The sequence below is a fragment of the Gobio gobio genome (genome assembly GCF_949357685.1).
Source record: "Gobio gobio genome assembly, chromosome: 22".
NCBI classification, from domain to species: domain Eukaryota; kingdom Metazoa; phylum Chordata; class Actinopteri; order Cypriniformes; family Gobionidae; genus Gobio; species Gobio gobio.
In genome coordinates this window covers 920,039-935,038 of record NC_137118.1, presented here as the reverse complement: position 1 = coordinate 935,038, position 15,000 = coordinate 920,039, and the positions used below count along the sequence as shown (strand labels likewise).

The 15,000-nt window shown below is 36.7% G+C and overlaps 1 protein-coding gene across 1 annotated transcript in view; it reads left to right on the top strand.

Moving 5' to 3' along the window:
- Nucleotides 1-15,000, top strand: part of nbeaa (neurobeachin a) — a 161,616-nt gene that overhangs the window by 22,067 nt on the left and 124,549 nt on the right. Inside the window, exon 6 of the mRNA XM_079804696.1 lies at nucleotides 13,489-13,568. Within this exon, the coding sequence (XP_079660822.1) occupies nucleotides 13,489-13,568 (80 nt within the window). The remainder of the gene's footprint in view (nucleotides 1-13,488; nucleotides 13,569-15,000) is intronic.

Here is a 15,000-nt window from a genome sequence, read left to right as displayed (position 1 = left end):
GGCTGGAGCAGGAACTGTAAGGGCTCTTAAACACACGTCGTTCACACACACTCCTCTATTGTTTGAATGGCCTGCTGTCCCAGAGAGACTCTGCTGTTTAACAGGCTGCTTACTAAAGGAACAAGCATTACATCTCTTTACTAGATACCCTGACTAGTTTCAAACTTTGCATTACATTACAATTAAATTCTACACAGAATCCAAGAAAAAAGGATTTAAAAATCTAAACAACCAGAATGTAATTAGAAGTTTTGTTTTTGTATTTTTTATTTTAACATATTTTAATGACAGTAGCCTATATTCATTGAATATTATTGTATTTATCAAAATAAACAGAAAATAGTACAAACTTTACTATTCTTTTAAACAAGTGTTAAGACATTATTTAAAAAAAAACATTTTAGCTCAAGTATTTGTATAAATAATGTGTGACTTTTGCCCCATGTAAAATGGGGTGTAAAAGGCCCACCTTACCACCTTATACATTTATGAGTTTTTTTAAACAAACCACTTTTGATTTATTTATGATTTACACAATGGCTCGGTCCCCTGTTAGATAGTAAATCACGACACCAGTGTGTTTGCGTTGTCATTTCTTGCCATCATAAACACACTGTAGAGATTTAGAGTTTTTATAGCAATAACTGAGTTTTAAGAGTTAAATCAAGCAGAAACATTTCTCTAATGTATTAATTGCAGATCCTCTTTGAATAATGATTATGTTAAACACAATGACTCGGTCCCCTGTTAGATAGTAAATCACGACACCAGTGTGTTTAATTTGTCATTTCTTGCCATAAACACACTGTAGAGATTTAGAGTTTTTATAGCAATAACTGAGTTTTAAGAGTTAAATCAAGCAGAAATATTTCTCTAATGTATTAATTGCAGATCATCTTTGAATAATGATTATGTTAAACACAATGACTCGGTCCCCTGTTAGATAGTAAATCACGACACCAGTGTGTTTAATTTGTCATTTCTTCATCTCAAACACACTGTAGATATTCACTGTATATATTGAGATAACTCAATTTTATGGTGACTTGCATTAAAATGTTTATCCGTCTCAATTAAATTATGTGAACTGAATGACTTTTAACATTGACACTTTAGTTATTTAACCAACTGATGATTTTCAAGTCAGCAATCAACACACAACTGAGTTTTGACCTCCAAAATCTTATTATAGTGTATTTTTATGGTAAGTATTGGTGTTTTATGTTTTAAATCAAGCAGAATTCACTCTTTAAGGAAACAATTGCAGGTCACACTTTATACAGTGAACATGATTTCCTTAAATTGACTTAAGTCCCCTGTTGGATGGTAAAACACGACACCTGTTTGATTGCTTTGCCATTTCTTGCCATCACAAACACACTGTAGAGATTTTGAAGGTCAGAACTAAATTTTTTGGTGACTTGCATGAAAATCTTCATCCGTCTCAATTAAATTATGTGAACTGAATGTCTTTTAACATTGACACTTTAGTCGAAGATTTTCAACTCAACAATCAACACACAACTGAGTTTTGACCTCCAAAATCATTATACAGTGTATATTAAATTTAAATAAAAAATAAAAATTTCCTTACAAAACAGTTTGACTCAAGTTTGACTCTCTACTGCTTATTCATTATTGTTTATGTTACATGGTCCATGTTTACATTACAGTATAAAATTGTTCCTAAGTTTTCCCCTTTTATATAGATGGTAATGACTAAATATCCTCGCACACCGAAATTTTCACACGTTAAAAAAAAGATCAAGCACGTTTACACACAGCCTCTGAAACTTTCCTTCCTTCATCATAAAAAAAAATCTGATCAGGTTCAGTTTTCTGCATTTTTCGCATCCATAGCAAGCATTTAAAGAGGGGTTTCAAATTTCTGTGTTATTCATTTTTGTGTTAAAATTTTGAACATAAGTTGAACAGTTTAAAAAAGAAAGTGTGAACCTTCAAATTAGCCATTATAGTTCATAAAGTTTTGCTGGCGTTTGTATCTAATTGAGAAAAGAATGAATGTAAATTGAAAGATGTCGTCATTGAACGCATTTTGTGCCAAAGCAAATAAATGATCCACAGTTTAGCCACATAGGCTGATGTGATCCCTGAGTGAAGAGTTTTGAAAAAGTGATGAGTATTCAGAAATGTGTCCTAGCAGATGTTTAAAAAACCCTGTAATATCACTATTAGTAAGGGATCACTGTATAATATCAGTCTTTAAATGTGAGATATTTAAAGTGAACCTAAAGTATACTTGCAATAGTGTGATTTTAGCACAATTAAATATACTTAATGGATGTTTCGCAAAAGCGTTGTTTAGTGATATTGCGTCCTTGTGTTTCTGCTGTACGTCATCAGCAACTGTCTAAGTTCAATTACAATACTCAAGAACACATGTACAGAGGATGCACAAAAGTACCCGGATGTTATAAGATATATGAGTATAAATAACTCCATACAGATCTATTGTTTTACAAAAATAATTTATTGTTTACAAAAGGAGAAAACGTGTGTACTTTAATGAAAACTTGGACCATGTGACATAAACTGAAGTTAACAGCAAAAAAATATACTATAATGCTGACTGTTGTTAGTGTTTTTTGTTGTATGAGTTAAAAGTGTATATATTGGGTGAATCCTCATTGTGTTCTGGAAGAATGAGTTGATTTAAGACATCAATGAAGTGTTTTGGTAGTTTTAGCACATTTTGAACGTGAAATGAACTGCTTTGCTTTGAAAGGTGTCCTAGCGATTGTAGCTGAGAGATAGACGTCAAACAGACTCAAACAAAGACCCAGAATTCTGTGGTGTTACAGCACTGTGGCTGCTGTAAATGGCTGCTGTACGGTTTCTTTATGAAATAATAGGCACAATGGCAAAGATATTTCTGCAAAAACTCCAAAGTAATGTTCGGTTGCAGTGAGAAAGTCACAAGAGACAACTAAAAAAACTCATGCGTGTATTTAGCCTAGTGTAGATCGGTTTGCTTACACATCCCCCAAACTCCATTTACATATGAATACAGGAAAGGCCAAAGCCATTGTCTCACAGGTGAGGAACAGGCCTAACAGAGCTGTTACACCCATGTCACAGACACAAACTTCTCATCCAAACTAGAGAAAACGCTGGGATTTACCTGGGAAAATTAAATCAATGTACACTTTTTCCAATCCCTACGACACATTTTTCAATACTTGGGTCACTTTTTTAAAACTCTTCACACACTTTTTCACACAAATTTACACAACTGAATTTCAGCTTGGCACAGCAGTTATTTTAGTGTTCAAAATGCACTAAAACTACCAAAAAGGATTCTGAGGATTCAAAAGAATCACCCAATATTTCAATATGGTAATACTGCCGAAATGTAGCAAATTGTTTGTTTTTTTTTAATTAATTTTAGTTAAGTTTTGAACATAAGTTAGGGAGTTTTGAAAAGAGAATCAAAATTTTTTCAAATTGGCCTATACAGTTCATAATGTTTTGGTGGTGTTTGTGTTGAAGTAAGAAAATAATTCTTATAAATCGAAAGATGTCGCCATTGAATGTATTTTATGCCAAATCAATGATAAATTATGACTTTAGATGGCCCCACTTTATATTAGGGGGCCTTAACTACTATGTACTTAAATAGGTACAATGTACTTATTGTGTTCATATTGTATTGCAAAACACTTTTGCTGATATTGAGGTGGGATACGGGTAGGGTCAGGTGTGGTTGTATTGGTAAGTTTAAAGGTAGGGTTAGATGTAAGGGAAGTGTCAACAGTGTAATTACAAATGTAACTACAGAAATTAATTACAGATGTAATTACATGCAGGTATATTTAAAAATGTAAGTACAATGTAAAGACATGTATGTACACAATAAGTGCATTGTATCAAATGGATAATTAAAATGTTAGTACATAGTAGTTAAGGCCACCTAATATAAAGTGGGTCCCTTTGGATTTTAAGATTTTATATTTCAGTATAATTCCTGCAGAAATGAGTTGATCATCGTTCTGACTTGAATGTGTTTGATCAGTTCTGAAAGCAGTGTGTTAGCATTCAAAGAATGTGCTAAAATATAGTTTTGCAGATAGTTAGGTACGAATAACAAAAGTGTTCGTGGATTTTGGAAAATGTGGTCATTGAATGCATTTTGTGTGAAAGCAATGAAAAATGATTCACAGTTTTTAACATATCAATTTAGTATTGGCCAATGCAATAAAAAAAAAAAAACGTAAAGCGATATGCAGAAAGCTGTGGGGCTAAACACCAAGAAAATATCACTTCTAATAAGATGAAAATATATTTAATTTAATTTTTAAAACAATTTAAAACATGTCAACAGTTTTATTTTTATTTATTTTTTTTACATTTGCTGGGACACATTTCTCAATCCTCATCACTTTTTCACTGTTCACTTTTTGTCTTCACTCAGTGATCACATCAGTCTATGTGGCTAAACTCTGGATCATTTATCATTGCTTTGGGCACAAAATGTGTTCAATGACGACATCTTTCAATTTACATTCATTCTTTTCTGACTTTGACACAAACACCACCAAAACATTATGTACTATACAGGCCAATTTGAACATTTTTACATTCTCTTTTCAAAACTGTTAAACTTATGTTAAAAAAAATAGACATTTGCTACATTTCGACAGTAATACCATATTGAAATATATTTTGAATCTAAAATACTATCAAAACAAATAGATTTAGCTGGTGTTAGTTTTTAAATTGCATTGCCATCCATTCAAAAGGGAAAAATTTAGGAATAATGTTATACTGTACTGGACCAAGGACCATGTAACATAAACTGCAGTGAATTATAGTGTAAGTCTTTTTTTGAAAAGAAAATTTTACAAAAGAAAACATTGTGTAATGATCATGTGTTTTAGGTCCGTGTTTTATGATTGAAAAAGTGTGTTTGTTGGGTCCTTTTTGGTAGTTTTAGTGCATTTTGAACACTAAAATAACTGCTGTGCCAAGCTGAAATTCAGTTGTGTGAATTTGTGTGAAAAAGTGTGTGAAGAGTTTTAAAAAAGTGACCCAAGTATTGAAAAATGTGTCGTAGGGATTGGAAAAAGTGTACATTGATTTAATTTTCCCAGGTAAATCCCAGCGTTTTCTCTAGTTTGGATGAGAAGTTTGTGTCTGTGACATGGGTCTAACAGCTCTGTTAGGCCTGTTCCTCACCTGTGAGACAATGGCTTTGGCCTTTCCTGTATTCATATGTAAATGGAGTTTGGGGGATGTGTAAGCAAACCGATCTACACTAGGCTAAATACACGCATGAGTTTTTTTAGTTGTCTCTTGTGACTTTCTCACTGCAACCGAACATTACTTTGGAGTTTTTGCAGAAATATCTTTGCCATTGTGCCTGTTATTTCATAAAGAAACCGTACAGCAGCCATTTACAGCAGCCACAGTGCTGTAACACCACAGAATTCTGGGTCTTTGTTTGAGTCTGTTTGACGTCTATCTCTCAGCTACAATCGCTTTTTGATTTGATTTGATTTATTTAACAATTAAATTTTAAAACAAGTACAATCAGGCCCAAAAGACCATTTCATACATATAAAAAACAAAATTGTCGAGGATAAAATACACAAAAAAGCCATAGGCTTATTTCCATTGTGGTCCTCAGAGTTCAAGATAGACGAGCAGTTCATAATGGGAATGAGATCAACACAACACACAATCACATACACATATAATACCTCAAACATCATTAAAAAGACATTTTTTGACTTCACTTCTAAAAGGACCTTCTTCTTTAATTTGTTTTAAGCAATCAGGCAATTTATTCCAAGCAACTGCACTGGAATATAAAAACGAATTCTTCCCATTTATACCCCTATACCGACACACATATATATTATTAATCCTTGACCTTGTAGAAAAACAATGAACATCTCTTATGAAAACATAGTAGTCACACAAATACTTAGGAACATTTCTCTGTAATATTTTATACACCATCATCAGCTTAAGAAAAATTACCCTCTTGTCCACTTTTAAAAACCCTATTTCCTTAAAATGATTAATATTTAAATGCATTAGTGGATGAAGGCCTAAAATAATTCTACACATTTTGTTCTGAGCAGTCTGTAATTTAATTTTCACTCGTTTGGTAGAGCCACTATACCAAAAAGCTGCTGCATAATCAAAATGTGTTTGTACTAATGCACCAGCTAACATTTTTAAGGTTTGTGTATCTAGGTAAGCAGCCTGTCTTGCTAAGAATTTAATTTGTTTACAAACGTTAGAATGCACTTGAACAGCCATACTATCCCCAGTCAGTTTATTATCTAAAGTACATCCTAAATATTTCACTTCTTGCTTAGCATTAATCATCAAATCTCCTACCCTCACTTCTAATTTGGAACATTTTCTCAATTTAGCCGCAGAACCAAATAAAATAGCTTCTGTTTTACCCAAATGTAAAAACAGCTTATTTTGAAAAAAAAAAACAATTGGATACTTCCTCGATCACTCTACTTAATTCACTTTCTATTATTTCCTTCTTCTCATCAGTGGCAATTATTGCTGCATCATCAGCATATAATAGAAGGTGGCTAGAACAAGCCATTTTTAGATCATTTATATATAGTAAAAAAAGTAAGGGTCCCAATACACTACCTTGTGGTACTCCACAAGAGATGGGCAAATTATCTGAAAACACTCCATTTAAATCTACCATTTGACACCTATTTGAAAGATATGAGTTAATCCATTTACATGCTTTAGTGTCAAAACCCATAGCATTTAATTTTAATAACAAAATATTATGGTCAACTGTGTCAAAGGCTTTCTGTAAATCTAACAATACCATCCCACTTAATTTACCATTATCCAATTGTTTCTTAATATAATCTGTCAAATACAAAATTGTTGTCTCAGTAGAGTGAATCTTCCTAAAGCCAGACTGAAATTCATACAAAATATTAAATTTAGAAGTATATTCTACAATTTGGTCAAATAAAATCTTTTCAAACACCTTGGACAAGGAAGATAAAATAGACACAGGCCTATAATTGTTACATTCCAACCTACTCCCTTTTTTAAAAAGGGGGAAAACTCTTGCTTGTTTTAATTCATCAGGTACATTAGATTTGCCTATAGAGAGATTTAAAATATGAGTAACCATAGGGGTTATAAAATTAGCTGAGTCTTTAATAAACCTTACTGGAATATTATCTAAACCTGTTGCTTTATTGCATTTCAAATCTATTAGTTTCTTATAAACTGTAGTCTCATTTACCTTATTAAATGAAAAACCTCCTAAAGTGACACCACAATTGGCATAATAGTCCCTAACTAATTTGTCATTATATAAACCGGTCTGAACTGGTAACTCCTTTATCAAATTTTCAGCAACATTAGTAAAGAATCTATTAAAACAATTGGCCACTTCTTTCTGGTCTGTCAATAATTGATCATTAACTTTAAGACTAATTCTCGAACCCTTACTTTTAGCTCTTTTTCGACATCCTAAATCATTTAGAACTCGCCATAATTTTTGAGAATCCTGTTTTACCTCACTAATCTTATATTTAAAAAAATCATTTTTTGCATCTTTAATCTTACATCTTATCTCATTTCTTTTGTGTTTAAAATTTTCATAGTCATCCTTATTTCCATTCCTTCTAAATCCTCTTAGACTATCATTGCGTTCCTTAATATCCTTCAAAATACTATCCGTCATCCATGGTTCTGTTCTTTGTTTTATTCTTACCTCCTTGAAAGGCGCAACTTTGTTCAAAACTTGCAAGAAATTGTTCTTAAACTTATCCAAATGTAAAAAATGTAAAAAAATTGTTCTTAAACTTATCCCGCTAGGACACCTTTCAAAGCAAAGCAGTTAATTTCACGTTCAAAATGTGCTAAAACTACCAAAACACTTCATTGATGTCTTAAATCAACTCATTCTTCCAGAACACAATGAGGATTCACCCAATATATACACTTTTAACTCATACAACAAAAAACACTAACAACAGTCAGCATTATAGTATATTTTTTTGCTGTTAACTTCAGTTTATGTCACATGGTCCAAGTTTTCATTAAAGTACACACGTTTTCTCCTTTTGTAAACAATAAATTATTTTTGTAAAACAATAGATCTGTATGGAGTTATTTATACTCATATATCTTATAACATCCGGGTACTTTTGTGCATCCTCTGTACATGTGTTCTTGAGTATTGTAATTGAACTTAGACAGTTGCTGATGACGTACAGCAGAAACACAAGGACGCAATATCACTAAACAACGCTTTTGCGAAACATCCATTAAGTATATTTAATTGTGCTAAAATCACACTATTGCAAGTATACTTTAGGTTCACTTTAAATATCTCACATTTAAAGACTGATATTATACAGTGATCCCTTACTAATAGTGATATTACAGGGTTTTTTAAACATCTGCTAGGACACATTTCTGAATACTCATCACTTTTTCAAAACTCTTCACTCAGGGATCACATCAGCCTATGTGGCTAAACTGTGGATCATTTATTTGCTTTGGCACAAAATGCGTTCAATGACGACATCTTTCAATTTACATTCATTCTTTTCTCAATTAGATACAAACGCCAGCAAATCTTTATGAACTATAATGGCTAATTTGAAGGTTCACACTTTCTTTTTTAAACTGTTCAACTTATGTTCAAAATTTTAACACAAAAATGAATAACACAGAAATTTGAAACCCCTCTTTAAATGCTTGCTATGGATGCGAAAAATGCAGAAAACTGAACCTGATCAGATTTTTTTTTATGATGAAGGAAGGAAAGTTTCAGAGGCTGTGTGTAAACGTGCTTGATCTTTTTTTTAACGTGTGAAAATTTCGGTGTGCGAGGATATTTAGTCATTACCATCTATATAAAAGGGGAAAACTTAGGAACAATTTTATACTGTAATGTAAACATGGACCATGTAACATAAACAATAATGAATAAGCAGTAGAGAGTCAAACTTGAGTCAAACTGTTTTGTAAGGAAATTTTTATTTTTTATTTAAATTTAATATACACTGTATAATGATTTTGGAGGTCAAAACTCAGTTGTGTGTTGATTGTTGAGTTGAAAATCTTCGACTAAAGTGTCAATGTTAAAAGACATTCAGTTCACATAATTTAATTGAGACGGATGAAGATTTTCATGCAAGTCACCAAAAAATTTAGTTCTGACCTTCAAAATCTCTACAGTGTGTTTGTGATGGCAAGAAATGGCAAAGCAATCAAACAGGTGTCGTGTTTTACCATCCAACAGGGGACTTAAGTCAATTTAAGGAAATCATGTTCACTGTATAAAGTGTGACCTGCAATTGTTTCCTTAAAGAGTGATTTCTGCTTGATTTAAAACATAAAACACCAATACTTACCATAAAAATACACTATAATAAGATTTTGGAGGTCAAAACTCAGTTGTGTGTTGATTGCTGACTTGAAAATCATCAGTTGGTTAAATAACTAAAGTGTCAATGTTTAAAGTCATTCAGTTCACATAATTTAATTGAGACGGATAAACATTTTAATGCAAGTCACCATAAAATTGAGTTATCTCAATATATACAGTGAATATCTACAGTGTGTTTGAGATGAAGAAATGACAAATTAAACACACTGGTGTCGTGATTTACTATCTAACAGGGGACCGAGTCATTGTGTTTAACAAAATCATTATTCAAAGATGATCTGCAATTAATACATTAGAGAAATATTTCTGCTTGATTTAACTCTTAAAACTCAGTTATTGCTATAAAAACTCTAAATCTCTACAGTGTGTTTATGATGGCAAGAAATGACAAATTAAACACACTGGTGTCGTGATTTACTATCTAACAGGGGACAGAGTCATTGTGTTTAACATAATCATTATTCAAAGATGATCTGCAATTAATACATTAGAGAACTATTTCTGCTTGATTTAACTCTTAAAACTCAGTTATTGCTATAAAAACTCTAAATCTCCACAGTGTGTTTGAGATGAAGAAATGACAACGCAAACACACTGGTGTCGTGATATACTATCTAACAGGGGGCCGAGTCATTGTGTTTAACATAATCATTATTTACTATATAAAGTGATGACCTGTGATTATTACCTTAAAGAACAATTTCTGCTTGTCCAGTCCTATATATATATATAATTTTTTTTTGGTGCAAGAAATCAAATCTCACTCTAAAAATCTCAAAAACAAAGGACATTTTTTGGGATTTTAGAGAGCAGAAACTATGTTTTATTCAAAAATAAGTCACACATTGAAATACCTTTACTGTAAAAAAAATGTGGGTCTCCAATTGAAAATTTTCTGTAAATTGATGCACTTTAATTCAATTAAAATTCAAGAAATTCAATTTGGCCAACTAAAAAATTTAGATGTGATCGGTCACTAGAAAATTTTCAATTGGAGACCTGATTTTTTTTTTACAGTGTTGGTGTTCTTGAAAATAAGCTTAAATGAGAGATGTGGACGGATCATAAACTGTAAGTATGAAGACACAACAGAGAATGAATTTCTTAAAGATAACTCTTAATTTTAAGAATTTTTTTATTTCTTACATTCTTTTCTGTAATGTCCACAACATGGCTTTTTCTCCGTTGTGTGCTCATTGTGTTCCCTGATGCCTGTGTGAACATTATATAATTATAATTATATATATATATATATTAAATAATGAAGACAGACTTGACTGCCAGCTCTCTTCCCTTTCACACACACAGCTCCATTGCAGGCTATGGAGGTCCCCTGTTGGATAGGTAGACATCGGTCAGGTCCCCTCTTGGCATGTTTAAAAATAAAAAAATAAATGCTTATTTGAAGTTATATTATGAAAAAAGACCTTAAAACTAAATTTTGTATCTAAGTTTTGTTTCTTCAAAATGACTAGAAACACAGGTCCCCTCTTGGTCAGTGTGGAGTGATGGTCCCCTGTTGGTAATATAGACGTGTATGTGTGTGTGTGTGTGAGTGTGTGAGTGTGTGTGTGAGTGTGTGTGAGTGTGTGAGTGTGTGAGTGTGTGTGTGTGTGAGTGTGTGAGTGTGTGTGTGAGTGAGTGTGTGAGTGAGTGTGTGAGTGTGAGTGTGAGTGAGTGTGAGTGTGTGTGTGTGTGTGTGTGTGTGTGTGAGTGTGAGTGTGTGAGTGTGTGTGTGTGTGTGTGAGTGTGAGTGTGAGTGAGTGTGTGAGTGTGTGAGTGTGTGTGTGTGTGTGTGTGTGTGTGTGTGTGTGTGTGTGTGTGTGTGTGTGTGTGTGTGTGAGTGTGTGTGTGTGAGTGTGAGTGAGTGTGTGTGTGTGTGTGAGTGTGTGTGTGAGTGTGTGTGTGAGTGTGTGTGTGTGTGAGTGTGTGTGTGTGTGAGTGTGTGTGTGAGTGTGTGTGTGAGTGTGTGTGTGTGTGTGTGAGTGTGTGTGTGAGTGTGAGTGTGAGTGTGAGTGAGTGTGTGTGTGAGTGTGTGTGTGTGTGTGTGTGTGTGTGAGTGTGAGTGAGTGTGTGAGTGTGTGAGTGTGTGTGTGTGTGAGTGAGTGTGTGAGTGTGTGAGTGTGTGAGTGTGTGAGTGTGAGTGTGAGTGTGTGAGTGTGAGTGTGTGAGTGTGTGAGTGTGTGTGTGTGTGAGTGTGTGTGTGAGTGTGTGAGTGTGTGTGTGTGTGTGTGTGTGTGTGTGTGTGTGTGTGTGTGTGTGTGTGTGTGTGTGTGTGTGTGTGTGTGTGTGTGTGTGTGTGTGTGTGTGTGTGTGTGTGTGTGTGTGTGTGTGTGTGTGTGTGTGTGTGTGTGTGTGTGTGTGTGTGTGTGTGTGTGTGTGTGCAGGGCTGGACTGGGGCTAAAATTCGGCCCTGGCAAATTCGGCCCGTGAGTTCCTCTTGAATGTTTTAACTGGGGTTAGGGCCTTAAATTGGAGTAAATAAATAAATCTAGGACAGGGACGACTAATGATGGATATTATCGAATTTACTGCAAATTTAGATAACAAACGTAATATTGCACTTTTGTCACACAGAAATGCACTTGACAGTAAACCACTGATTTTGAGCTAGAATACATTAAAGTGAATTTACTGCTTTTAAAATCCGTCATCATTTACTCACTCATGTCGTTTCAAACCTGAATGAGTTTCTTTGTTCTGCTGAACACAAAAGAAGATATTTTGAAGAATGTTTGTAACAAAGCAGACAGAGCAACCATTGACCACCATAGTATTTTTTTTCCTACTATGGTAGTGAATGCACGCAATATCAATATCATTTGCAATCACACTTATATTCATGAAACCGCTCTCTTGCTCTTGTGATATTGCTTAATTATATTCTGTTATATAAAAAACTAAATCTCAGAATTTTGTGTGCATTTATATTAATTTTGGGCATTTTTGAGACAATGCTGCATTGCTTCTGAACCCGGAAGCACAGTAACAAAAGAAATCACATTACACAGAAGTTATTGATGGCATTTTAAGCTGAAAGTTTTCCATCAAAGCACATGAATGATGTTAATCAGACAATGCTCCGGTGATTTAGTGATATCTCATGGGGTCACATGGTAGTGTCGTTTCGTCTTAATTGGATTTTATAATCCAAACTTTTGGTTAATCTAATTCTAATTGCATTTCACGAAGGATTCATTTGCACAAATGTAAGCACATTTTGTCATATACAGTCAAACCACAAATGATTCAGACACACAATATCATTTTTACAGTTCTTTATGATATGAGGAGAGCAAAATAATGTAAACTGTGACATTACACCCAAGATTTCTTCATAAAGTGATCTTCAAACAGACCCTGACCACGCTCAGAGACACACACACCAACACACACTCCATGTGAGGATGAGCATGTGGCCTTTCATATGAATGTGAATGTGCATTTTTTATAGCAGCTTTGTAACGTCTGTGCGTCGCGTGTTCAATAAAAGATGAGCCGTGCGTTTGTGTCTATTTGAGAAAGACAGTGAGGGATTGTGCGAGAAAGAGCTTTGGAAATGGGGCTGTGTGTGTCGTTCAGGGCTTGTGTATTCCCCGAGCTGTGTCTTAAGTGCAGTTTCTCGTGTGTGTGTGTGTGTGTGTGTGTGTGTGTGTGTGTGTGTGTGTGTGTGTGTGTGTGTGTGTGTGTGTGTGTGTGTGTGTGTGTGTGTGTGTGTGTGTGTGTGTGTCTGTACTAAATTCAGTTTGAACCCGTCGCAAGAAACCTGACGCTTTGAGCTGCGGCTTTTCCCTCGTCCCTGAAAAATGAAACGAGTAATTCCGTACAAGCTCCGGGTTTTAGTTTGTTCATTAATATCTGAGTCACTCGAAAAACATGTTTTTGGAGCAGTTTCGGTTTTGTGAAATATTCAAAGAGTGACATTTTAGCTCGGCTAAAGGGCTTAGGAATCCAAAATAAGGCGTTTTGGTTAATTGAAGATGACTAATAGCTCATATGAAGCATCTCAGGTGTTTCTCAGGAGTTGTGTAGCTCATGTGGTAAATCACTGTGTTTTCTTGCAGATGGTCCGCGGCCGTCTCAGAAGGAGATCATATCCCTGCGGGCGTTCATGCTTCTCTTCCTCAAACAGCTCATTCTCAAGGTGAGACCGAACACAATCAGGATATCTATATATTTGTATGTGTATATACACATTATATAGCCAGAAGTATTGAACTGAAGCATGGGGCCGCTTCCTCACTAATATTCCACACTCAACTGTTAGTGGGATTATAACAAAGTGGAAGCCATTGGGAACAACAGCAACTCAGCCACAGAGAGCGGGGTCAGCACATGCTGAGGGTCACAGAGCGGGGTCAGCGCATGCTGAGGGTCACAGAGCGGGGTCAGCGCATGCTGAGGGTCACAGAGCGGGGTCAGCGCATGCTGAGGGTCACAGAGCGGGGTAAGCGCATGCTGAGGGTCACAGAGCGGGGTCAGCTCATGCTGAGGGTCACAGAGCGGGGTCAGCTCATGCTGAGGGTCACAGAGCGGAGTCAGTTCATGCTGAGGGTCACAGAGCGGGGTCAGCGCATGCTGAGGGTCACAGAGCGGGGTCAGTTCATGCTGAGGGTCACAGAGCGGGGTCAGCGCATGCTGAGGGTCACAGAACGGGGTCAGCTCATGCTGAGGGTCACAGAGCGGGGTCAGTTCATGCTGAGGGTCACAGAGCGGGGTCAGCGCATGCTGAGGGTCACAGAGCGGGGTCAGCGCATGCTGAGGGTCACAGAGCGGGGTCAGCGCATGCTGAGGGTCACAGAGCGGGGTCAGCTCATGCTGAGGGTCACAGAGCGGGGTCAGTTCATGCTGAGGGTCACAGAGCGGGGTCAGCGCATGCTTGCTGAGGGTCACAGAGCGGGGTCAGCGCATGCTGAGGGTCACAGAGCGGGGTCAGCTCATGCTGAGGGCCACAGAGCGGGGTCAGCGCATGCTGAGGGTCACAGAGCGGGGTCAGCGCATGCTGAGGGTCACAGAGCGGGGTCAGCTCATGCTGAGGGTCACAGAGCGGGGTCAGCTCATGCTGAGGGTCACAGAGCGGGGTCAGCTCATGCTGAGGGTCACAGAGCGGGGTCAGCTCATGCTGAGGGTCACAGAGCGGGTCAGCTCATGCTGAGGGTCACAGAGCGGGGTCAGCGCATGCTGAGGGTCACAGAGCGGGGTCAGCGCATGCTGAGGGTCACAGAGCGGGGTCAGCTCATGCTGAGGGTCACAGAGCGGGGTAAGCGCATGCTGAGGGTCACAGAGCGGGGTCAGGTCATGCTGAGGGTCACAGAGCGGGGTCAGCACATGCTGAGGGTCACAGAGCGGGGTCAACACATGCTGAGGGTCACAGAGCGGGGTCAGCTCATGCTGAGGGTCACAGAGCGGGGTCAGCGCATGCTGAGGGTCACAGAGCGGGGTCAGCACATGCTGAGGGGCCACAGAGCGGGGTCAGCACATGCTGAGGGTCACAGAGCGGGATCAGCGCATGCTGAGGGTCACAGAGCGGGGTCAGCGCATGCTGAGGGTCACAGAGCGGGGTCAGCTCATGCTGA